Source organism: Gadus macrocephalus, chromosome 3 (assembly GCF_031168955.1).
Source record: "Gadus macrocephalus chromosome 3, ASM3116895v1".
NCBI classification, from domain to species: Eukaryota; Metazoa; Chordata; class Actinopteri; order Gadiformes; family Gadidae; genus Gadus; species Gadus macrocephalus.
In genome coordinates this window covers 9291626-9315310 of record NC_082384.1, presented here as the reverse complement: position 1 = coordinate 9315310, position 23685 = coordinate 9291626, and the positions used below count along the sequence as shown (strand labels likewise).

The 23685-nt window shown below is 49.5% G+C and overlaps 2 protein-coding genes across 7 annotated transcripts; one reads left to right on the top strand and one right to left on the bottom strand.

Moving 5' to 3' along the window:
• Positions 1-116: 116 nt before the first annotated feature.
• On the bottom strand, positions 117-6866 carry taf5l (TAF5-like RNA polymerase II, p300/CBP-associated factor (PCAF)-associated factor). 4 transcript variants are annotated; one of them, XM_060047112.1, is made up of 5 exons: positions 6647-6866; positions 5939-6111; positions 5436-5540; positions 4043-4872; positions 117-2541 (listed from the first exon to the last, which is right to left on the bottom strand). In XM_060047112.1, exons 2-5 carry the CDS (start codon positions 6075-6077, stop codon positions 1738-1740), a joined length of 1878 nt encoding a protein of 625 aa, XP_059903095.1. In that variant the 5' UTR covers positions 6078-6111; positions 6647-6866; the 3' UTR covers positions 117-1737. The 4 variants fall into 4 exon arrangements, with proteins under 4 accessions (XP_059903095.1, XP_059903092.1, XP_059903093.1 ...); XM_060047109.1 differs by having other exon boundaries at positions 6505-6865; XM_060047110.1 differs by having other exon boundaries at positions 5939-6080; positions 6647-6865.
• nup133 (nucleoporin 133) lies at positions 863-22411 on the top strand. 3 transcript variants are annotated; one of them, XM_060047107.1, is made up of 26 exons: positions 863-1219; positions 7220-7321; positions 7439-7551; positions 7651-7754; positions 8040-8273; positions 8595-8765; positions 8916-9071; positions 9298-9368; positions 9802-9949; positions 10332-10479; positions 10759-10913; positions 11145-11233; positions 12191-12360; positions 12685-12779; positions 13033-13257; positions 14007-14129; positions 14670-14766; positions 15134-15397; positions 16549-16682; positions 17170-17328; positions 18077-18212; positions 18365-18483; positions 18635-18715; positions 18806-18870; positions 20173-20261; positions 22188-22411. In XM_060047107.1, exons 3-26 carry the CDS (start codon positions 7527-7529, stop codon positions 22322-22324), a joined length of 3195 nt encoding a protein of 1064 aa, XP_059903090.1. In that variant the 5' UTR covers positions 863-1219; positions 7220-7321; positions 7439-7526; the 3' UTR covers positions 22325-22411. The 3 variants fall into 3 exon arrangements, 2 of the variants coding, with proteins under 2 accessions (XP_059903090.1, XP_059903088.1); XM_060047105.1 differs by lacking the exon at positions 863-1219 and adding an exon at positions 2448-2578; XR_009524849.1 differs by lacking the exons at positions 863-1219; positions 18635-18715; positions 18806-18870; positions 20173-20261; positions 22188-22411 and having other exon boundaries at positions 7040-7321; positions 17170-17381.
• Positions 22412-23685: the final 1274 nt, after the last annotated feature.

Genomic DNA, 23685 nt, shown 5'->3' with positions numbered 1-23685 from the left:
TTACTGTGGAATTGCCGGATGTGGTGACAGCCGTTTGGCTTCACCCCACAGCTCAGACTGCATTGAACATCCTGACAGCGCTGGGTGTGATAAGGAAAGCTCAAGACACAACGTCATCAAATAAAACTCTTATTTATTAAGCTAGATCTGTACTCAGAGCTTACGTTTTACAGAACCAAATGTCACTTTTCTGAGAACTGGGTGAAGTCAGGTATACTTGGCGGGAACCAGATTGACCCACAAATGGACATTTTTCAAAATAACATGGTGTGGCAGCTGGAATCAGAGGATAACAAATCTTGAATTAACCATTTTGCACACAAACAAAACCTTGCATACAGGGCTTTTTTCTATTTTGGTAGAAACTTTCCTAAAAGTTTACAAAAATATATTTACACTTTGTATAGCATGGTACAAAGAATGCCACAGGTGTGCGAAACAGTGTCGATAATACAACCAGAAATGTCTTCCGTCTGTATTTACACTCTACTCCGGGAGACCGTAGTTCATATAAAAAACAGAAACAAACATCGTTAGCATCCTCACCTTAAAGTCTACAGCTACAACTCTCTTGGGTGTCAAACCCACAATGGAGACCCATGAGTTGCTTTTACACCCTAACAGAAATACCCAGCGACTGCATTTCCGTAGTCTTGTCCTGGCTGTTGACTCCCCTACCCCTCTGATAGTTCATGGACAACCAAAGGACGCTTCAGATGGGATGACCTGACCTGTACATAAACACTGAGTATGGCTTGTAGGCTACAGTCCCCCCGTCTGATCACTGGTGGCTAGGGGGCGCTGCACAGGGGGACTGGTCTCACGACTTCCGGTTCAGAGGTAGGGGTGGAGGGGGAGGAGGGTGCAGTGAGCAAGTAGTGTCCCTTTCCTAACCGCCTCACCCCTTGTAGCCATCGTTTGAACTGAGACTCGTGATGCGGAAAACATCCGGGATGGAAGACAGATTCCACCAGAAACATGAGGGGTTCATGAACCTTCTCATGGGTCAGGCATGTAGTAGATAAGAGCCTATCTGGCATGTTCAACAGAAAACGGTGACAGCCAGAACAAAGGAACGACAGTGAAGGCATCCCTGGAGGACAGAGGTTTTCACGGCCGAGCTTCCAGAGGATGGTTAAGTGACATGCCAAAATGAAAGGACTAGAAACGTTAGGGATTCCTCTCTTTTGGACTACAGAGGACTTTCACACCACTGAAGGTAATGGTCTATCAGCAGGTTGCTAGACAATACAAATAACAAGAAAAACAGAGTCACTAGAGGTCGCTTTATTTGAGTAATAAATACAAAGCACACTGGCTGTTATCCTTTAACCAACGTGGGCCATTCACGGACGATCCCCTGTTGAGATGTAGCAACCCTTGAACTCAGGGAGGCTGAAGATAAAGACACCGTCTGCTGTAATCTCCAAGCTTAGGGAAGCAGTTGAGGCCAGGTGAGAAAATAGAAGTGAAGCGTTGTACAAAGGAAAAAACGAACTGAAGAACTGACCGTGGCCGCAAGTAATGACTCACACCTTCGTTAAACCAGTAACCCTTTAGCTACACCAGTATCCCTTTTGACCAGCAACGCTGGCTGTTTTGGTGAGGCGAGGAACGGGATCACGGGATCCAAGTCACCCGTCGCCACGGTGACTCGGAGGAAGAGCCCTCCAAAGTAGCCGACCGGCGGACACTCGTTGTAAACCCCCCTAAAGGAAGCCCGGGGCGCGGCGGCGGCTACTGTTCCGTCTTCTCCTGTGCCGTGCCGGTGACCAGCAGGAGGTTGCAGGCCATGAACTGGACGTTGAGCACGCTGCCGGTGGCGCCAGAGTACAGCCCCACCAGCTCCCCCGACGACCCGTCTGCGGGGCTCCCGGCGTGGACGGACGACCGCACCACGTCCCACACCCGCACCGAGTTGTCGGCGGCGGCCGAGGCCAGCAGGCTGCTGTCGGGGCTGAAGGACAGGCTGGACACGCCGTCCGTGTGGCCGCGCAGGTCCTTCACCAGCCCGCCCGACGCCAGGTCCCACAGCTTGACCCGCTGGTCCTCGCCGGCCGACGCCAGGTACTTGCCGTCGGGGGAGAAGGCCAGCGCCAGCACGGGCCCGCGGTGGCCCGTGAACAGCCGCACGGAGGCGCCCTGCTGCGTGCTCCACAGGCGCACCGTCTTGTCGGTGGAGCCCGTGGCCAGGTAGTTGGAGTTGGGGTGGAACTTGACGCAGTCCACGTCGGCCAGGTGGCCGGCGTACAGCCGCAGGGGGTAGGTGCGGGAGAAGGTCCAGAGGCGCGCCGTGCGGTCCTGGGAGCCGCTGGCGAAGTACAGGCTGCAGGGGCTCACGTCCACGTCCCACACCGGGTAGGCGTGGCCGCGGTACAGGGCGGTGTTGGTGAAGCTGCCCAGGTCCCAGTAGCGGATGGTGGTGTCCTCGGAGCAGGAGAGCAGTCCCGAGGAGTCCGTCAGGAAGGCGGTGCGGAAGACGGGGCCGCTGTGCCCCCGCAGCGTCTGGATCTCGCTGCCGGAGCCCTCCTCTTCCTCTTCCTGGAAACAAGATGAAGGAGGTGGAGTCGACGAGGAGGTGGGGGAAAGAGAAGGAGAATTAGGGGGCGGAGGGTGAGGGAGGAGATGAGTCAAAGGAGATGAGATGGGGAAGGAAATGGAGATGATGGGGAGGAGGAAGATGTTGAGTGAGATTAAGGAGGAGGTGAAGGTGATGAGAGGTGGAGAACATGCCGTCACAACAGGGCTCTCGTGTAATGACAGCGGTCTCAGACTAGAATGATCACTTCTGAAAGTTGTGAGAATAGGGACTAAAACATAGCCACCAGTGTCACTACAGAGATATGAATAACTTGATCATTTAGGGAGGATTGCTGGTTCCTACTGAAACCAGGAATAAATGTAGGCTACTGTTATGCCGCTTTTCCACTGCATGGTACCAGCGCGACACGACTCGACTCAGCTCGCCTTTTTTGCGTTTCCACCGCGAAAACATGGTATCTGGTACCTGAAGTGGCTGCTTTTTCTAGTACCGCCTCGCTCTAGGTTCCAAGCGAGCTGAGCCGATGCTAAAAGGTGACGTCGGCAGACGGCCGGCCACTGATTGGCCAGAGAGTGTGACGAAGTCACGAGAGCGACATGGCAACCATGCTGGTAACAGCCATAGCAGCGCCGCGGCCAACATATTCCACTTCTTCAACATGCCAGCTAATAATACGAACACGAATACCATCGCATCGATGTTCTGCATTGTTGTTACGTGGGTTCTGTCCATGTGTGGGTTACGTAGGTGTTGTTTGCGTCGCGTACAAAAATACGTCACGGCCCTTTCGCGCAGCCGACCCCGCCCACGTCCCGGAGGTACTATTTGCGGTGGAAAAGGACCCGTGCTGCTACCGTGTCGAGTCGTGTCGAGTCGAGCTACATGTGCGGTGGAAAAGCCGCATTAGTTTCCTGAGAATTGCTCTGACTGTATCTTTATGGCCCCATCTGGTGGACATTCAGTTTTTCAGTTGCAAGACTCAAGACTCAGAACTATAGATAGAGATTCACAATAAATTTCGATGCAGTCAAATGATACACTAAATGTAGTACAAACACCAGCCAACATATACCAGAATTAGACTGCTAAAACTATTTTTAGCAGTCTAATTCTGGTTCTGGTTTTGTAACCACACGTTACCACTGACTCAAGACCCCCATAAACAGCATGCAAGCCGGTCGATGGTTGACCAACCTAGATGATACAATTCAACAACTTTGATGCTACTCTCCTTCAGCCCAACCCGGCTCTTTTCTTCTCTACATTTACATTCAGCGTATTTAGCAGACGCTTTTAACCAAAGCGACTTACAATAAATACATTTGTCGTAAGAAAGTAAAAAAATATATATCGCTGTCGGTACAGAAAGGTATCGTGTGTTGCTGCACCAAACAAATCCCCCACCATCCCTCTCCTTCCATCCTGCCCGTACTGCATTCCTCCTCCACACCCCCCCCCCCCTCCCTCCCTCCCTCCCTCCGTCCGTCCGACGCCACCCACCTCTTCCTCCAGCAGGTCGCAGGCCAGGTGGATGTGGGACACGTCCACCTGGTGGGGGCGGGCCTTGAGCTTGCGGGCGCGGAGGCTCCACAGCTTCACGGCCGAGCTGTCGAACCCGGCGGCCAGCAGCCGGCTGTCTGCCGCCACCTCCGCCGTGTTCAGCAGCTGCTCCGTGTGGCGGAAGGCGTAGAAGCACACGGTGGTCAGCGAGGGCGGGCCCTCCCGCACCTTGCGGATGCAGTCCTGCAGCGCGTCCAGCGCCGCCTCGTTCTGGGGGAGGACCCCCGCCGGGAGCTCCACCCCCTCGCCGCCGCCGCCGCCACCGCCGCCCCCCTCCGCCCCGTCCATCCCCGCCCATGTGGGGGCCGGCGTCAGGGCCGGGTGGGGGCCGGACGCCGGACCTCCGTTAGCCGCCGTGGCCACGCCCGCGGGGGCAGTGACGCCGCCGTAGAGCTGGTAGTCAGTGCGCTTTGCGGCCGTGACCTCCAGCTGCAGGTGGGCGCCCAGGGCCCTGCAGAGGGCGCCATTGTCCTCGCTCTGCAGGTAGCGCAGCAGGTAGGCGTAGGCCGGCTCCGTCAGCCGCACCACGTACTTGTGCTGCAGGAAGGCGCTGAGCTTGGCGTTGGCGGCGGCGTCCTGCGGCGTCAGCACGCTGCGGAGCTGCTCCACCGTGGCCCGCTGCTCGCCGTCCGCCAGGAAGGCGCCGTGGAAGTGGCCGTAGAAGGCGTCGGCGGTCGCCTTGAGGCCGCAGCGCACCATGTCCAGGTGCAGGTAGATGAAGAGCGGGTACAGCACGCCGCTCACCTCCCTCGCCCAGGGCACCTCCGTCTCTAGTGGGGGGGGGGGGGGGGACGACGACAACAAGCAGTCAGTCAACCAGTAGAGTCAGGACGGTAAACTCACTCAACACACAAAGGCCCTATCCTATGATGATCCAAAAGGGATCTTTAAAAAGGGCCCCTGTTGGATCATCTCACCCTCATTTGTACCCACTGGGGTGACATCCAGAACAATGACATAAAAGTTACTTTCCTTTTCAAACGAATGCATACTTTAATGGCTCTCACCCTAATCTCTGATCCAGCAGTCATACTAGGTTGCAACTGAACTTCTGTTCCAGCAGTCCTACTATATTATAGTAGATCTTCTGATCGAAGAGCAGCAGTCGTACTTTGTTATAGTAGATCTTCTGATATAGCAGTCCTACTAGGTTAGAGCAGAACTACTGATCCAACAGTTCTATGTTATAGAACTTCTGATCAAGCAGTCCTACTACGTTATATTTAGCCTGACTTGTGAGACCAAAAAAACTCTGATAAACTATGTAAACAGGGTGGACTGTTGGAACACTCAACCAGGGAGGGTCTATTATATCAGGAGCGTGTGTGTGCACCTGTGAGAAACGTGCGTAGCTTGGAGAACTGGGTCTCATACTGCTGGGGGTCCGATTGGCATGGGGCAGCAGAGACAACGTTGGCACACCCCGACTCTGTCTGCACTGCTCAGCGGGGGAGGGAGAGAGAGAGAAGGACAGAGAGAGAGAGAGAGAGAGAGAGAGAGAGAGAGAGAGAGAGAGAGAGAGAGAGAGAGAGAGAGAGAGAGAGAGAGAGAGAGAGAGGACAGAGAGAGAGGACAGAGAGAGAGACAGAGAGCAGGACAGAGAGAGAGAGAGAGAGAGAGAGAGAAGGACAGAGAGAGAGACAGAGAGCAGAACAGAGAGAGAGAGAGACACACACACAGAGAAATAGAGACAAAAGCTTTTTAAGAGCGTAATTCAAACCGTAATGAAATTAATAATGGCTATGTACAACGTATACAGTACCAGGTTAACGGTTCATTATTACAATTCTCCAAACAAGACCCGAAACAGAAACCCAAGCAAGGTAGTCTCCTTACCAGTCAGATTTGCCGCCATCTCTTCTGGCGTCTGGAAGAGTTTTGCCCCTCTCATGGGACTTTCCGCGTCCACATACTGTCTCCTCTTGAGGTACTGGGCGACTACATACTGGATCTGCTCAGTGCGTACCCTCTTCATGACCTGAAGAAGCAAAGGAAAGGACGTCTGACATCTGATGCACAGACAGGTTACAAATAAAGATACCTGAACGAAGATAACTTTACAAAAATAGTCCACTCACACGACCGAACTACAGAATTGCTTTAAAAAGGTATTTGGTTATATAGCATGTATCATTCATTGAGGATGAAAGGATCCCCGAGCAGTTACAACTGAATTTCTAATCAAACACATACACTTCTTACAATGAAAACCAACCGACATATTTTGGTCTTGACCTCGCCTGCCCCCAGCTCTTGTCAGATAACAACATCTACAGTAGTCAGAAGTGATGCTTTGGGGGGAACAGCTAACTGCTAGCAGTGGGACGGGCCTGGCCACTGTAAACTTTTAGCGGGATTAGCATCCGAACCCTGCTGTGCTACGGAACAAACCCCTGACTTACTGCATGTCGTGGCCTTCTTTGTGGTGGTGGGTTAACCGACTACATGCAAGATGACCTGGCTCTCTGCAACCTGGTAATTAAACTACTTCGCTGCATGTCGTAGCGGTCCCGTCGAGGCTTTGCCGACCCATGTTCTACACACCATCAAGTAGCCACCGAGCTAGCTCCTCTCATCCTCCTGGGCGGTCGTTCGTCGGTCCATTACCCTGGCCTGGATCACTCTGGCGTCTCGCTGCATACTGACAGGAGACTGCAGACACATTTTAAATTGTTTCGCGTATTTATTTTAATCCTTATTAAATTGTGCACTTATAAGATATTTCACACACTCATATTATTTTGTATTTATCTTATTTTATTTTATTGTTTACAGTATCTGTACTTATCACATCTGGTATAGTCTGACAGTGCTAGTCATTTAAACTAATATTATTGAAAGAAATGTGTTTCTAACTATTGTTTTACTATTAGAGAGAGAGAACTCATTTAAAATATTTTTTAGTAAAATAGACATTTTAATAAAATATGGGCGGTATTTTATTCTGACTTGGGGATGACGTGAGTTTCAAGCGACATCAGTCCACATTTTTTTTTACCGCGCGCTGTTTGGATATATTCACTGAGGGGAGATTGTGGCTTTTCTGTTGTACTGTTCGACTATTTAATGTAAACGAACTATAATCGATAGTATGTTTACTCCCCGTGCGACGCCCAGCTCGGGCCGAAGGCAGCCCTCCAGAGTTCCCGGGAGAAAGAGTCTGGCTGGAACCCCGTCTGGACTCCTTTTCTCCCCACGCAGGACGTCTCTCGCCGCCAGGTGACTGGACATGAATCCAGTGAATTTTTTTTTAAAACAAAGCACGAATAGTTACATTCAACCACATGTTAATGCACTTGATAACATTTATTATGAATTCGATACTGCCTCAACCAGGTCAACCCCTACGCGCGCAAACCACGCAAACGCTGAGTCGGTTCACTATGACGTCCAGACCTTCGGGTCGTCGCTGCCTGTCAAAGTGATGGAGGCTCTAACAATGGCAGAAGGTAACATACACTATGTCTTGTTGCAACTGTATTAAGATGTATTAAGGTTTATTTAGAGCAGAATATAATAAATGCTCTCTATTCTTGCTGTCCCTTAAGCGGATGACATCATCTCTGTGAAGGTGGACGAGAGCGGCTGGGCCTGGATGGTGTGTGGGAAGCTGCTCATCATCTGGAAGATCTGTCAGACGGTGGTGGCCAAGGTGCGCTCTGCCGGTGCCTTTTTAAGCTGTTATGTTAACCTTTCGTCTGGTCTGGTCATATGGGGGTTGCAATAGGGGAAACAAGATAATCACTGAATCAGTTTTGTATTGAAGAGCCACAAACATGGATGCATGTAATGTAAGTAATCATCACACCTTTCTACTCAAAATGAGAGCATGTATGTTACTCTTCTGTGAACAGTAAAAATATCACCACTAAAGAAGCCCTGTTGTAATCCCCCCCCCCCCCCCCCCCCCCTCTCATCCTTCCGGACTGTTCCACAGCTGTGTGTGTGTAAGGAGCTGCAGCTGGCCCCCAGCGAGTACGAATACACGGCTGACCTGGTGACCATCAGCAGCCCCGGGCCCCTGGAGACGGCCCCGGTCCAGTCCATCTCGGTCCTGACGGTGGAGGTGGAGGGCCGGGCCCGGTACTGGCCCAGCCTCGCCCACGAGGGGAACCATATAGAGGCAGACCTGGAACTGGGAGATCTCTGCAACTTTGTGGTCGCCGTGAGGGTAAGGTTCCCCACTAAGAACGTTAGAGACAATGGTACTATGGTTCAACATTTAGAACCTTCCTTCAACCTTATGTTTCCCCTGGTTAGAACCTAAAAGAATGGGTTGGGTTCCTAGTTTAATGTTGTATTTCAACATTGTAAATGGATGGAAATAGTAATTCACTCTGTGGAGCTGAGAAGTGTATTCTCTGACACTGAGCAGGTAGGGGTTAGACCTCTCCAACAGGTAGAATGCAGGCATCGGGGATCCAACCAGATCCTCTGGGCTGGCAGTCCTTTGCCCTGACCAACCGCACCACCCTGTGTGTCTGTCCTGCAGGGCGGCAGCTTCGTGGTGTCCTCATGCAGGAACCACCTGCTGAGGGTGAGCACGGACCCGTCCGGCCGGCTTGGGTTTCGGGCCCTGCAGCAGGGCCAGGGCGTGCTGTCGGGCATCGGTCGCCGCGTTTCCAGTCTGTTTGGGATGCTGGCCCCGCCCCCTAACGACACGGTGAGTGGCATGTGGCACGGTATTGTATGACTTGTTGCTAGGGGGTAACCAGACTATGTGGTCTCATTCCGACGAGGGGAAAGGAAGTCCTAACAAGTCACTCTGTCTCTGTCTCACGCTCTGTCTGTCTGTGTGTGTGTGTGTGTGTAGCTCCACAGTGTGCTGTGGGCGTCCGAGGCCGGCTGCCTCTACTCTCTCACCAGCTCCAAGGTGTGCAGGTGGGAGGTGGGGGATAGCTCGGAGCAGCAAACCCTAAGCTGGGAATCCCGCTGTTCCCTTGATGAGAACATAGCTGACGCTATCTGGGTGAGGATTCATGTTATTGTTTTCTAGGTATTCGTATTGTATTCTATTATTATTATGTGGGTACATTTTATGATTCATGTTCATATCAATTCTTTTTTATATTTATATTCATATTAATTTCTTGTTTGTTGATTTAATTGTGGATTCCTGACCTGCTATATTACTGTGACTCAAATAATACAGACACGCACTAATCTTATGTCAACTTGTCTTTTTGTCCAATCAGGGATCAGAGAGCAACTATGAGGAAATGAAGGAAGGAGTGAACGTGTCCTACCTCGACATGAAGCTTAGCCCGTGAGTCCACCTCTCTTTTCTGTCTATAGGCCTCTCTGTCTGCTCTTCTGTCTGTTAATCTGCCTATCTGCCTTTCAGGCAATCTTCCTGTCGGCTAACCTGTCTGTTTGTCTGATTACCTGCCTCTCTGTCTGCCTTTCAGTCATTCTGCCTATCTGTTAACCTGCTTGTTTGTCTGTTTACCTACCTGTCTACTTATCCATATGTATAATATTACCATTGTGTGTAGTAATAATTCATAGGCAGTATAAAATCATAACATGATCACATGAGTCTAATTACATTACGTTACCTTGTAAGCAGCACTTGCATTTAGCAGTACTCTCTTCTATTATCAAATAGCCGCATGTGAACTAAATATATGTAGCTGGCCTGGTGAGGTACGGTTGCTTCTACGTTCCTGATTGGCTGCTCTCCCCTCCCTCCTCCACAGTTCCGGCCTGGTGGTGCTGGCTGCAGCCTGGCACTCCCAGGACATCCCCTGCATCGCCTACTTCTGCCTGGTGACCCTGCAAGACGTCGGGGCCTCGGTCTCGGACCACGTCGTCGTGGAGGTCACCAAACACACCACTCCGTTCCAGGTCTCCAGCCCCTCTTCTTCTCCCGTTTAAATACACAGACCTAATATATTTCATGCATGCATATAGAGTTTGGATATAGGTCATATATATGTTTTGATCTTCCTCTACTGGTTAAATGTACAGCATTACGCCCTTCCGATATAAACGTGTCTGTACTTGCGTACGGCATGAATGTCTAGTGGTGGTCTGGGTGTTCCACTCCCATCCCAAAGGTTCTTGGTTCGATCCACAAATTCTAACCTAACCTGTAGGTATCCCTGAGCAAGATTGAATTCACTGCACGTGCACGTCGCTTTCAATAAAAGCGTCTGAATAGCTTACTGACCTCAATGGTGATTTAAATAGATTGATGTTAATGTATTGCCTGTAATTCCCCTCCCAGAGTGAGGAGGCGCTGCGTACCACAAGGCTTGTGGTTCCCTACCCGGGCGCCACAGCCTTCCTGTACACTCAGGAGCTGGTGTTCGCCTGCTCCACAGGTACGGTCCGAGGGGGACCCCCCGACGAGAGGATATCCTTCAGTGCCCCAGGTCAGTGGTCGAGCTATCATATCCCCCCTCCTTTCACTGCCCTTGGATGTCAAGGAGTAGAGTCAATAAGGTACTTGTAACCGAACGATTTTGTGAGAAGGATAGACAATTTCTTATTGCTTATTATTATTACCCGAACGAAAACAATGTTTGCCACCATTAAGCCCCAATGTTGTCGCCGTTACCATAGTAATTAAACAATAGTAACAAGTTGGTCATGTACAATAGTAACGGTCAACTCTCCCTCCTTCCCAACACCCAAACGTGTGCCCTTGGCAGGCGACGGCGTGCGTGGTGGTGGTTGCTGTGGCAACCTGCCCATCTTCTTCTCCCAGACCAACGGGCTGGTGGCGGTGGTGGCGCGCCAGGCCGTCTCCATCCTCCCGGAGACCATGGAGGACTCGCTCTGCTCCTCACTGGCCGCCGCGCCCGAGGTCCCAGCCCCATTCCCACTTTACCCACTCTAGTCATTGTTTACTCTGAAGCTTTCACCCATGTTTTACAGTCTTTATGTTATGATTTCAGGGTAGTTTTCCACTTATATTCTTAAGGTTACCATCAAGGGTTATCTGCTTTTGTTTGTTAGGTTTCCATCCAGGCTTCTTTTATATTTTGAGGGTTTCTTCCATCTTCTCATTTCATGTTTTTTGGATTTTATTGTGAAGATGTCGATGGAGACACCCAACAGGACGGAGGCCGTAGCCCACGAGGATAAGACCAAGATGCTCAAAGATGCCTTTCTGCGGTTTTGCCGGTATGTTTAAAGAGCGAGCATTTACAGACAGAGAGCGTTTACAGACAGAGAGCGTTTACAGACAGAGAGCCCCTTTACAGACAGAGAGCCCCTTTACAGACAGAGAGCCCCTTTACAGACAGAGAGAGCCTTCAAGTTATTCAGTGTTTACAGACAGAGAGCGTTTACAGCGTTTACAGACAGAGCGTTTACAGACAGAGCGTTTACAGACAGAGCGTTTACAGACAGAGAGCGTTTACAGACAGAGAGCCCCTTTACAGACAGAGAGCCCCTTTACAGACAGAGAGCCCCTTTACAGACAGAGAGCCCCTTTACAGACAGAGAGCCCCTTTACAGACAGAGAGCCCCTTTACAGACAGAGAGATCCCCTTTACAGACAGAGAGATCCCCTTTACAGACAGAGAGATCCCCTTTACAGACAGAGAGATCCCCTTTACAGACAGAGAGCCCCTTTACAGACAGAGAGCCCCTTTACAGACAGAGAGCCCCTTTACAGACAGAGAGCCCCTTTACAGACAGAGAGCCCCTTTACAGACAGAGAGATCCCCTTTACAGACAGAGAGATCCCCTTTACAGACAGAGAGATCCCCTTTACAGACAGAGAGAGCCTTTGCAGACAGAGAGAGCCTTTGCAGACAGAGAGAGCCTTTACAGACAGAGTGTTCACAGAAAAATAGAGCTTTAAAAGGCTTAGAGCATTTTGTTCTGAAACAAAATCATTATAAGTAAAAGAAAATGATACCAACCGTGTAGCCAATATTAAATCCTTGTTTTTCTGATTCTTATAACTACTCTGCACATCTACTCAGTGTGTGCTGTACATAAACGCAGAAGATGGATTCAAGTAATTGAGACGTGATGGATAATATGAAGCAATATAACATGACCTTTGACTTGAAATCCAAATGCTAGCTTTATATACGTTGAAGCTAACTGCTTGGCTCCGCCCCCTACCAGGAGCGACCTGATTGGCTCTCAGGTGCTGGTGGACGAGCTGTTCCCCGCTGAGGGGGAAGGGGAGGGGGAGGAGGGGGCAGAGCTAGATGAGGTCGTGACCCGCATCGATCTGGACCTGGTGGACGACTACCCGGCCTCCGACCCGCGCTGGGCCGAGTCCGTTCCAGAAGGTTCCAACTGCTCTGTTTCTCTTGGTCGATTGGTTTAGGACGTTTCTATTGGTCTTTTATCAGTTTATATTGATCTCTATTCCTTCTATTGGATTGTCATGGTATCTAATGGTCTTCTATTTTGTTTCTAGTATTTCTATTTTTCTCTGTTTCTATTTGATTATATGGGTCGCTTCTGGTTCCCATCTGTTTCTATCGTTTTATTGTCCTTTTAGTGATTCAAGTTATTCAAGTTGCGGAGCAGGAGTCGACATTTAATGTGTTGATCTAGATTTCAGCTAAAGGTCTTTCTCTCTTTGCCTGTCTGTGTTCTGATTGGTCCAGAGAGCGGGGGCTTCCCTCTCACTTCCCTCATCATCCTCCACCAGCTTGAGGACAAGATGAAGGCTCACACCTGCTTCATGGACTTCCTGCTGCAGGTAACACACACACACACTTGCACGCACGCGTGCCCACACACACACACAGTGACATGTACACACACACAGGGACATGTACACACAAGTAAATCCCAGGAAAGTTAGACCATTGACATCATTGGTTCAGGATTTTCTTTCTTTAAATCGCACCATTATGCCATTTCTGGAATGGTATTCGCTCATCTGAACAGCTCTCTATAAAGCGAGTCTGGTTTGATCATGGCCTCATGTGACGGTGTCCTCCCTCCACCAGGTGGGGCTGCTGCAGCGGCTGGGCCAGGTGACGCTGCGCGGCGGCCCCATGGCCACGCGCCTGCTGCTGTGCGAGCACGCCGAGAAGCTGCAGGCGGCCATGGTGCTGAAGACCCAGCACGGCAAGCACGGGGAGCTGGTCAACGCCGCCGTGAGCGGAGCGCTGCGCAAGAACGGCGCGGCCGTCCCGCCCAGCCTCACGCCCGCAGACGTCTTCTTCAGAGAGGTGAGGGACACCGGGACCTGTCGGACTGCATACGTGTTATATAAGTTATATATAGGTTATACTGTTTGTCATGTATCTCCAGGTGTCTCAGATCTCCGTGGTGTTGGATATATATGTTGTATAATGTATATAGGTTATACTGTTTGTCATGTGTCTCCAGTGCCGTGTTCCAATACCCGTACTTCCATGAGTATACTTAAAGGAATACTATCTGTACTATCCGTGCTCACTGAGTACGTTAATTTTTCAGATGTGAGTGCTGTTCCAAATGGAGTACTCTGTGGTGCACTAACCGGAAATTACGATCACGACTGCCGCCGCGGCTCCTCCCCCGCAATAAACATCCCGCTTTGAACGGTGAACTCTTTACGCCTAGCAGCTACAAAAAGCTATAAAAGCTATAAAAACTACAAAATTACTATTAATGCAGGCTATGTGGAAAATGCGCAGACTTTGGCTCAGCCTGGCTCCGCCTCTTCCGCTACGTAGCTAAGATGGCTGCCGTTGAGTACGGAAAGTGTCCTTCGATCCACACTTCACGATTAGCCCGTTTTGAGTACGACATCCGGGTCCTTGAAGTATACTTATTTTCGCCGAATTGGAACGTACTACGTGCTCAAAATTTGCCTAGTAAGTACGGATAGTACGGGTATTGGAACACGGCACAGGTGTCTCAGATCTCCGTGGTGTTTGAGCGTATATATGTTGTATAATGTATGTGGGTAAAATTGTTAACATTGTGTCTCCAGGTGTCTCAGATCTCCCTGGTGTTTGAGTGTCTGCTGGAGGAAGAGGAGAGGCGCCTGAAGGAGAACCCTGTGGCCTCAGTGCAGTGGGCCGAGACCGTGTTGACCGTCAACAACATCTTAAAGGTAAAAAACAACAACATCCTCAAGCTAAATGATAACATCATGAAGGTTTACAATAAGACCAACATCAAGGTAAACAATGATGCCAACATAAACAGTAACATCAATGTAAACAATAACAGCAATGACGACATCAAGATAAACAATAACATCATCAAGGATAATAATAACACCATCAAGGTAAACAATGACAAGATCAAGGTGAACAACATCATCAAAGTCAACAATTACAATCATCAAGATAAATAATAACATTATCAATATTAACCAATAATACGTCAGGGTACACGATAGCATGAGATCAAGGTAAACGATAACATCAAGGTAATCAAAATAACAGCAAACAAACAACCTCACAGTTGATTAACAAGAACAGCATCATCACCACTGTGAATACATTATCGACCTTAACAAAGACCACAACAACATCGTGGTAAACAACATCTTGGTACAGTAAACATGCAGCAGCAACGTAAACGAACCCTCCCAGGGATGAACATGGTGCGCTGTGGTATAGGCATGATATTTTGTGTGTGTGTGCAGGACATGCTGCAGGCAGCAGGACAGTACAGGGAGACCAAGGCGTCCATGTACAGAGTGTCTGATGTGGACTCAGAACCAGAGTACATTCCCTGGACTGGTAACTAGTCTCCCCCCCCCCTCCCCCCACACACATTAGTGTTTATGGACCCAGGGAGCTCCAACCAATCCATGCTCTTTACATCACACATCAAGGCAGAGCTGAAACACCTTACTAAAGTCTTCTGATCCTCTTCTGTTTTATCTCCTGTTTTATCTGCTACTCTCCTCTCTTCTCCAATCCTCTCTCCTTTCTCTCTTCCCTTCTCTATACCTTCCTCATCTCACCTCTCCTCCAATCCTCTCTGTTCCCTTCTCTTTATCTCATCCATCTTCTCTTCTCCCTCCTCTTATCTCGGTCTCTCTTTCTTTCTCTGCCTCTCTGTCTCTCTGTCTCTCTCTGTGTCTCTCTGTCTCTCTCCCCCCAGCGTCGGGTGGGGTGCGGGAGGTGATCACTCGGCAGCACGAGGTGGTCCTGCGCTCCGTGTACCCCCAGGCGGACTCTGAGCTGCGGGGGGCGCTGTGTGAGCAGCTGGTGGGCCTGCTGGACCTCTACCTGGGGGGCTACGTGGCCCAGCTGGCCTCGCTGCAGCTGAGGACCGGCGGGAGGCCCGCGGCCTCCCAGCAGGAGCGCTACAACGCCCTGGAGCTGGAGTACGGCCAGCGGCGCTCGGAGCTCATCGCCCCGCTCCGTGAGTCTGGCTGCTGGGTCGGGTCTAGACTCTAGAGAGATGGTTCTAAAGGGTTGGGTCTAAAGGGTCGGGTCTAGACTCTAGAGAGATGGTTCTAAAGGGTTGGGTCTAAAGGGTCGGGTCTAGACTCTAGAGAGATGGTTCTAAAGGGTTGGGTCTAAAGGGTCGGGTCTAGACTCTAAAGAGATGGTTCCAAAGGGTTGGGTCTAAAGGGTCGGGTCTAGATTGATGGTTCTAAAGGGTTGGGTCTAGAGTTATGGTTCTAATGATTTGGGTCTATTGTGTTGGGCCTAGAGTCTTGGTTCTAATGTGTTGGATATTATGTTGCCTCTTAAGGGTTGGTTCCAGAGTGTTGGTTCTAAAGGGTTGGGTCTAGAGTGATGGTTTTAAAGTTTTGGTTCCAGAGTGTTGCTTCTAAAGGGTAGGTTCTAATGCTTGGTTCTATTGTGTTGGGTTTAGAGTCTTGGTTCTAATATCTTGGTCCTAAAGGGCTGGGTCTACAGTGGTGGTTCTAGAGGGCTGGGTCTACAGTGTTGGTTCTAAAGGGCTGGGTCTACAGTGGTGGTTCTAGAGGGCTGGGTCTACAGTGTTGGTTCTAAAGGGCTGGGTCTACAGTGTTGGTTCTAAAGGGCTGGGTCTACAGTGTTGGTTCTAAAGGGCTGGGTCTACAGTGGTGGTTCTAGAGGGCTGGGTCTACAGTGGTGGGTCTAAAGGGCTGGGTCTACAGTGGTTGTTCTAGAGGGCTGGGTCTACAGTGGTGGTTCTAGAGGGCTGGGTCTACAGTGGTGGGTCTAAAGGGCTGGGTCTACAGTGGTGGTTCTAGAGGGCTGGGTCTACAGTGGTGGGTCTAAAGGGCTGGGTCTACAGTGGTGGTTCTAGAGGGCTGGGTCTACAGTGTTGGTTCTAAAGGGCTGGGTCTACAGTGGTGGTTCTAGAGGGCTGGGTCTACAGTGGTGGGTCTAAAGGGCTGGGTCTACAGTGGTTGTTCTAGAGGGCTGGGTCTACAGTGTTGGTTCTAAAGGGTAATGCCTTGGGTCTATTGTGTTGGGTCTAGACTAGAGTGTTGGTTCTCTTGTGTTGGTTCTGATGTTGCCTCTTAAGTGTTGGTTCCAGAACGTTAGTTCTAAAGGGTTTGCTCTGCCGTGTTCCAGTGGATCTAGGTCAGTACCAGTGGGTGGCTGCTCTGTCTGAGAAGTTCTGTGACTTCGACATGCTGGTCCAGATGTGCGAGCAGACGGACAACCAGAGCCGCCTGCAGCACTACATGACCAAGTTCTCCGACCAGGTAAACACACACCTGTCACCTTGTGTTGGCTTCAAGACGTTGAGGAGAACCCAGACTGATCCAGTCAGCATTGAGGATGTACAACCCCCTGGTTAGACTGGGCACACAAGCGTTGCGTAGCCTTGAGACAAGCCATAAGGAAAAGCTCCCACTCTGATCAATTTGAGCTGCTCCACCGAGCCCGTCAGACATGAAGCAAAATGCTAAAATAGAAAATAAGTCTATTTCTACACGTATGTTTTTATGTCAATTAATTCAACCATGTGAAGATAAGTAGTTGCATCTAGCACGGGAAAAATGCCCTCTTGTCAAATTTGTTAACAAGAAACCATAAGGATCATGATGCATCCCAAGGTCACACAATGAAATGACTTGTTCTATAGGACTGCACCTCTTGTTTACTGCGCATCTTCTCTACGAGCAATGCTCCACCCAAAGCATGTTAAAGACAGGAAGTGTGTGCGTGTGTGTGTGTGTGTGTGCGCAGAACTTTGCAGACTTTGTGTTCCGCTGGTACATGGAGAAGGGGAAGCGTGGCAAGCTGCTGTCCCAGCCCAGCGCCCACCACCCCCAGCTGGCCAGCTTCCTGCAGTCCCACCAGCACCTAAGCTGGCTGCACCACATCCACGTCCACGACTACCAGAGTGTAGGTCACCCCCCCACTCACTGCAACACATCCACGTCCACGACTACCAGAGTGTAGGTCACTCACTGCACCACGACTACCAGAGTGTAGGTCACCCCCTCACTCACTGCAACACATCCACGACTACCAGAGTGAAGGTCACTCACTGCACCATGACTACCAGAGTGTAGGTCACCCCCCCACTCACTGCAACACATCCACGTCTACCAGAGTGTCGGTCACTCATCACTCACTGCACCACGTTCACGACTAATGGAGTGTAGGTCAAACCTCCAGAAACACGTTTCCAGAAGCTTCCTATTTACACTTCTATAGTGACATGTTACTACTGATTACTTTTCTATAGTTACCGTTCCTACTTGGTGGCTGTTGCAATGTCCATCCACACCAGACTCCTCATGTGTAGCTTTACTGGGGTCCTCCCACCCCAGGACACACGACAAAGATGTACAAACCAGAATATTGCGTAGTTTGGTCAAAATGATTCAAAGAGCAGGTGTTAACCCAAGATTCCATATCCGAGTTATCTCCAGTGCTGGGTGATGGCTGGTTCAACCTGTTTTTATGATTGGTCAATGCACCGACCATGTGCAGCCTCACCCTGCCCCCTAGTCCAACACAGCCCTCCTCCCGGCCAGGGGGTCTGGGCTTCAGCGCGTCCTGCATATGCCGACACTAGACGGCTATAGCTGAGCCTGAGCGTTGGTTGGCTTGGAATCACCCTAGCTCCTCCTTCTCTTGTCCCCAGGCCCATGAGACGCTGAGCAGCCAGGCTACTGGAGAGACGCGCTACTTCTCCAAGAAGAAGACCCTGCTGGCCCTCAGCAAGCTGACCGCCCTGGCCTCGGACATGGACCAGACCCAGCTCAGCAGGCACCTGGAAGGTAGACTCACACACGCACGCACGCGCGCACACACACACACACTACCTGAATATGAACACGCGCGACCAAAAACATCAGAAGAGGAGCTAGATGACATCATACATAACTGTGTGTGTGTGTGTGTGTGTGTGTGTGTGTGTGTGTGTGTGCAGACATCGTGGAGCAGGAGCGCTTCCTCCTCCACCAGGAGACGCTTCCCGAGCAGCTGCTGGAGGACAAAAATCTGGACCGCCAAACCATGCCCCTCCTGACCCCACACGGCCTCATCACTGTAGGCACACGCACTCACACGCACTCACACATACGACCACGAGTCGTAACACGCACACTTATTATATCTCACTGTCTCTCGCCCTCTCGTCACTGTCTCTCTTTGTTTCTCCCTTTCTCTTGGTCTCTCTCCCTGGCCCCCCTCTCCCCAGTTGTACATCAGTGAGGACAACAGGATTTCCAACGAGGACGACTTCAAGAAGGCCCTGGACTTGCTGGAGTACATCAACGAGGTAGCTGGCACGGGATTGGTCAGACGGGAGGGACGGGCCGGTAAGGTCTGCAGGGATTGGCTAAAGGACGTGTGTTTGTTTCCATGGCAGGAGGAGGCGGTCGACATAGAGACCCTCAAACGAGAGATCTTCGCCCGGGCGCTGAAGAAAGACGAGTAAGGAACCCGTTGTGAAGGTCTGGTTCCCTGGAGAACCTTTGCTGGGAGACACAAGGTTCTGGCCTCCTTTTGATTTGGTCCGAATCTCCAGTCACCCAGCATGGGGGATCAGAGAGAACGTCATTTTCTCTACAAACGGTTTAGACCCGTCCCAATGACTCAATACTAACCCTAACCCTACATTCAGGATAACACTTCCAATAGAGCCAGTCATGGGTTAGCGAAAGACAACTACAGATACTAGAATTATAATTTATACCAACTAGGGATGGGCACGAGTAGTAAATTCCAAACTCGAGTGATCGAAGGAATTCCTCGAGGATCAATCGAGTACTCGTTAAATCAAATCTATTTTTAGAATGCAACGCATCTGCAGCAGGAATAGGCCTGATGATGAACGGCAATATTACCAACCAAACATGTAGGCCTAATGCTTATTCTCCATCAAAACAGTCAGAGTTATCAGAGTATTCATTATTTATTTTTGCAAACGTTCAAAACACATTTCCCTTACAAAAATAAATATGCGTCTCACAATTTAAATCACGTCGAACCAAGGCCTGTAACAGTTTAAAAAAAACGAAACAAGTAGCCTAACCATTGCAAATAAATGCTTAAAGCTGCAAATAAAACGGCAGCAAATGGACTATGGAAATACTCAGCGTTGTGATCTTCTCTACACGCCCGGGATTACAGCTGCGTCTTGCGGCGGTGAAAATATAGCCGACACACTTTCACTTTCACCGTTGCTGCGGGTCTGCTTTCCCGAACTCACTGTTGTGTTTCAGGAGCATATGTTGCCGCATAGTACTTTCTGGTAGCTCGATTTCGCTTGGCATATTTTACATTTCACCTTATGATCTCCTATTTCTTTAAAGTATTTCAATTCTTCGCTGCGGTTTGCTTTAACCGCCATCTCTTCACTTTTTGAATTCTGGCGTGCCTGCACACGCCACGGAACGCGCCATGGAAATGGATGCATTTAATTTTCTTTGTGCCCACGTCATGCGTTAGTGGCGCCGACAGAAAATTGATACATTTGCTTCAGAAAACTTTGTTTGTGTGTGTATATGCAAACTCGAGTTTGCCTGTCCACCAACCGAGTTCATTTGTAACGAGTAGTACTCGAGTAATCGATTCCTCACGCCCATCCCTAATACCAACCATACACATTACACAGTGGACCAACGCTGGATAATTTTATCTGGGCATATTTGAGGGTGTTTACTGTGACGATGTCATTCTTCCCCCCCCAATCACCCTCCACCCTTCCATTGTCTCCGTGGCGACGGTGCGCAGCTGGTGTTCCTGGGAGGGGAGCGACGACCCGTTGGAGCCGGCCCGGGACAGCGTGTTCGTGAAGATCCTCCTCAAACTCATCCAGGAAGGTCTGAATCCCTAGTAGGCCTTTCACACATGAACTCCGGATGAGCTCCGGAGAAGATCCGGAGTCGCCCTTCATCAAGACATGCAACACACAGCCGGAGATGAGCCGCATCAGACGTGGTCCCACATAGGGCTGGGCGATGTATCGATATTTAAAATATATCGATATTTTTTCAAACGCGATATGAAACGAGACCATATCATCTATATCGATATAATTTAATTTGCATTGAAATTGCAGCACATTTGTTCCAAATAACACCAGTTTCGAACCGCGCCTGCCCGCCGGCTATTTCGTAACTCTGCTTATGTCTCTCCCGCTCTGCCTCCGGCTCACACACACAGTCTCTAAATTGTCCGTGATGGGGCCACGGAATTTGCTCCAATGCAAGTAAATGACCGATTGCAAGTTATTCCGTGGCTCATGCGCGGATCCCCGTTTCAACGAGCGAGTCGACCACGGGCGCTTAACTCAAAGTCCGTGGTGGTCTCACGGAATCACTTAAATTGTCCGTGATATGGCCACGGAATTTGCTCCAATGCAAGTAAATGAAACTGTTATTTTGTTCTGAACGGTAGGAATAGTAATTCTAAATGGAAACGGTAGGTAGGTATAGTAATAACGGTAACTCCACAGTAACTTCAAGGTTTCTCACTCCGCGAGACCCAAACATCAAACATTAAGTAACGTAACAACGCCCCCCCCCCCCCCCCCCCACGCAGTCGTTCAGAATATTTCGGAGGCGCACAAAGCTTTTGGCCGTGATGTTATATATTATAATGTTCTCAAATACGAGGCGGAGGCAGTGTCTAGTCCGCGGTTTATTCAACCATCAAACTGTATTCAATTCCGAACGGTAGAAATAGTAATGACAAATCTGCACACACTAGAGATACTCTGTATACCTTAGGCCAGGGGGTGGCACATGATGCCTTGGTAGGGCATGTAGGAGGCAGGACGTGATGCAACCAGTATGCAGCGGACCTAGTAGTGTTTTCTTTCACGTCAAAGTCGTAAACAACCGTGTCTCTTGCCCTTCCTTGTTTCTCTCAGACTATTTCAGCATTGGCCCTTGCCAACAGCCTTTCCTAAATCACTTGGTCTTTTTAGTTGGATTACATTTTGCAGTCTTAGATCTTCTTCACCCATTTTATGCCCCCGGTTACTAGGTCAGCGTCATGCCCACTCGCTTGTTCTTGAAAATGACCTGATTCTCTGGACTTTACACTAGGGTAGGTAAACCTGGGCCACGTGATATAACAAGAGAGCAGAACCGCCTGGTCGGTGCTGGGGACCTCTCTGAACATTTAATGTTCACTCTCAGACTCCTCAGTTTAAGGGCTTCTCGTGCTGCTCATGCATGTTCTTTTTGGAGGTTTGGCTACTCATGTTGGTGCTGAATGAAAAACAGGACATTGAGGAGTGATTTACTGTCAGCACTTCTCTATAACGAGTAAAGAGTAATGTGTTGTCTGTACTGGTCTAAAGGCACCAAAGGAGGTATGTGCTGTCTGTACTGCTCTATAAGGAGTTGTGTGCTGTCTGTACTGCTCTAAGGAGTCATGTGCTGTCTGTACTGCTCTATAAGGAGTCATGTGCTGTCACTACTGCTCTATAAGGAGTTATGTGCTGTCTGTACTGCTCTATAAGGAGTTATGTGCTGTCTGTACTGCTCTATAAGGAGTTATGTGCTGTCTGTACTTCTCTATAAGGAGTTATGTGCTGTCTGTACTGCTCTATAAGGAGTTATGTGCTGTCTGTACTGCTCTATAGAGAGTAGAGGAGGGATTCTGTTGTCTGTACTGTAAGGAGGAGAGGGGTCATGTTTTGGCTTGGAATGAGGGGATAGAGGGGGTGTTTAGTGATTGAGTGTGTGCCTGTGCTCCTCACAGAGGAGTAGAGCAGTCATTCTGTGTCTCCTCCCCAGGTGTCTCCCTGCAGGCCTACCTCCCTGATGTGAAGGAGCTGCTGGACTCTGAGCAGCTGGCCGCCTTCAACTCGAAACCCTACTTTGAGTACGTCCTGCGGGTCAATTACGAACATTACCTCCAGTCACAGATCTGACGCCAACCACATTGCTCTCAATCGGACCATGTTCAGTATTTGTTTGTTACACCTTTTTTCTTTCTAAATAAATGTTATTTTACTCTACCTTGTTTTGAATCGTTTGGTTTTTCTGAACACCAAACACAAAGTGTGTGTGTGTGTGTGTGTGTGTGGGCGCTTGCGTGTGTGTGGGCGCTTGCGTGTGTGTGGGCGCTTGCGTGTGTGCGTGGGAGCTTGCGGGCGGGCAGGCGTGCTTAAATTATCGCCAGAATATAATCCCTTCAAATTGCACGCTAATTTAGGTTTGGGAACGCGACACCTCAGGTTTATGGACTCGAGTTATTAAAAGTGCTTATGAGGAGTTAGACGCCGTGGTGCATCGTTCCTCTGTCCCTCTCACGCTGTCTTGAGTCGGTCACGTGACATCAGAGCAGTTGAATAAACACATCAACAACCCTCGCCTAGCAGCGCCTCCCCTCCTCCCTCCGACGGCTGTTCGCGGGAATTCTAACGTCCCCGCGGCCGGCTGCAGCTGCTGATCAACTGTTCAGGCCACGCCCACTTCCGCTAGTCTCCGCGTTTGAACTCGAGGCGAGAGTCTGCGAAGATAATACCTATACCCCAGACAGAGAATACATAGACAATACTTCTACAACTAGATAATACATAGACTAACCTATACTACACCTAGATAATACATAGACTTACCTATACTACACCTAGAAAATACAGACTGACCTATACTTCTACATATTGAGAATACATATACTTCCTACACCAAGAGAATAGGCCTACTAACCTATATTACATCAAGATAATACATAGACTAAGCTATGCTTCTACACCTAGATAATATATAGACTTACCTATACTTCACCTAGAGAATACATACTTAACTATAGCAACATAACACCTAGTTAATATATATATTTACCTATACTAAACCTAGAATACATAGACTAAGGTATACTACACCTAGAGAATACAAGACTTATAATACGAGAATACATCGACTTATAATACACCTAGAGAATACATAGATTTATAATACACATAGAGAATACATAGACTAGCTCTGCTACACATAGAGAACATAGAGACTAGACCAAGAACGAATGAACATTTCATTCAAGTCCATAATCAAACCTGCACTTCATTCATCACCTATTGGCCGCAGCGCTCCACTAAATCCATCAGTGAACTGGCCCTGAGCCCGGCCACACATTTACTTTGGCCTCTAAATAATCCAACTTCAAAGTGATGGGTGAGATAATCTATGCGCAGGGACTGAGATTAAGATTCACCATAAAGATATATATTCAGACAGTTGTTGAAGTATGACTGAGGTGGGGAACACAGTGACCACACCTTGTAGGGCT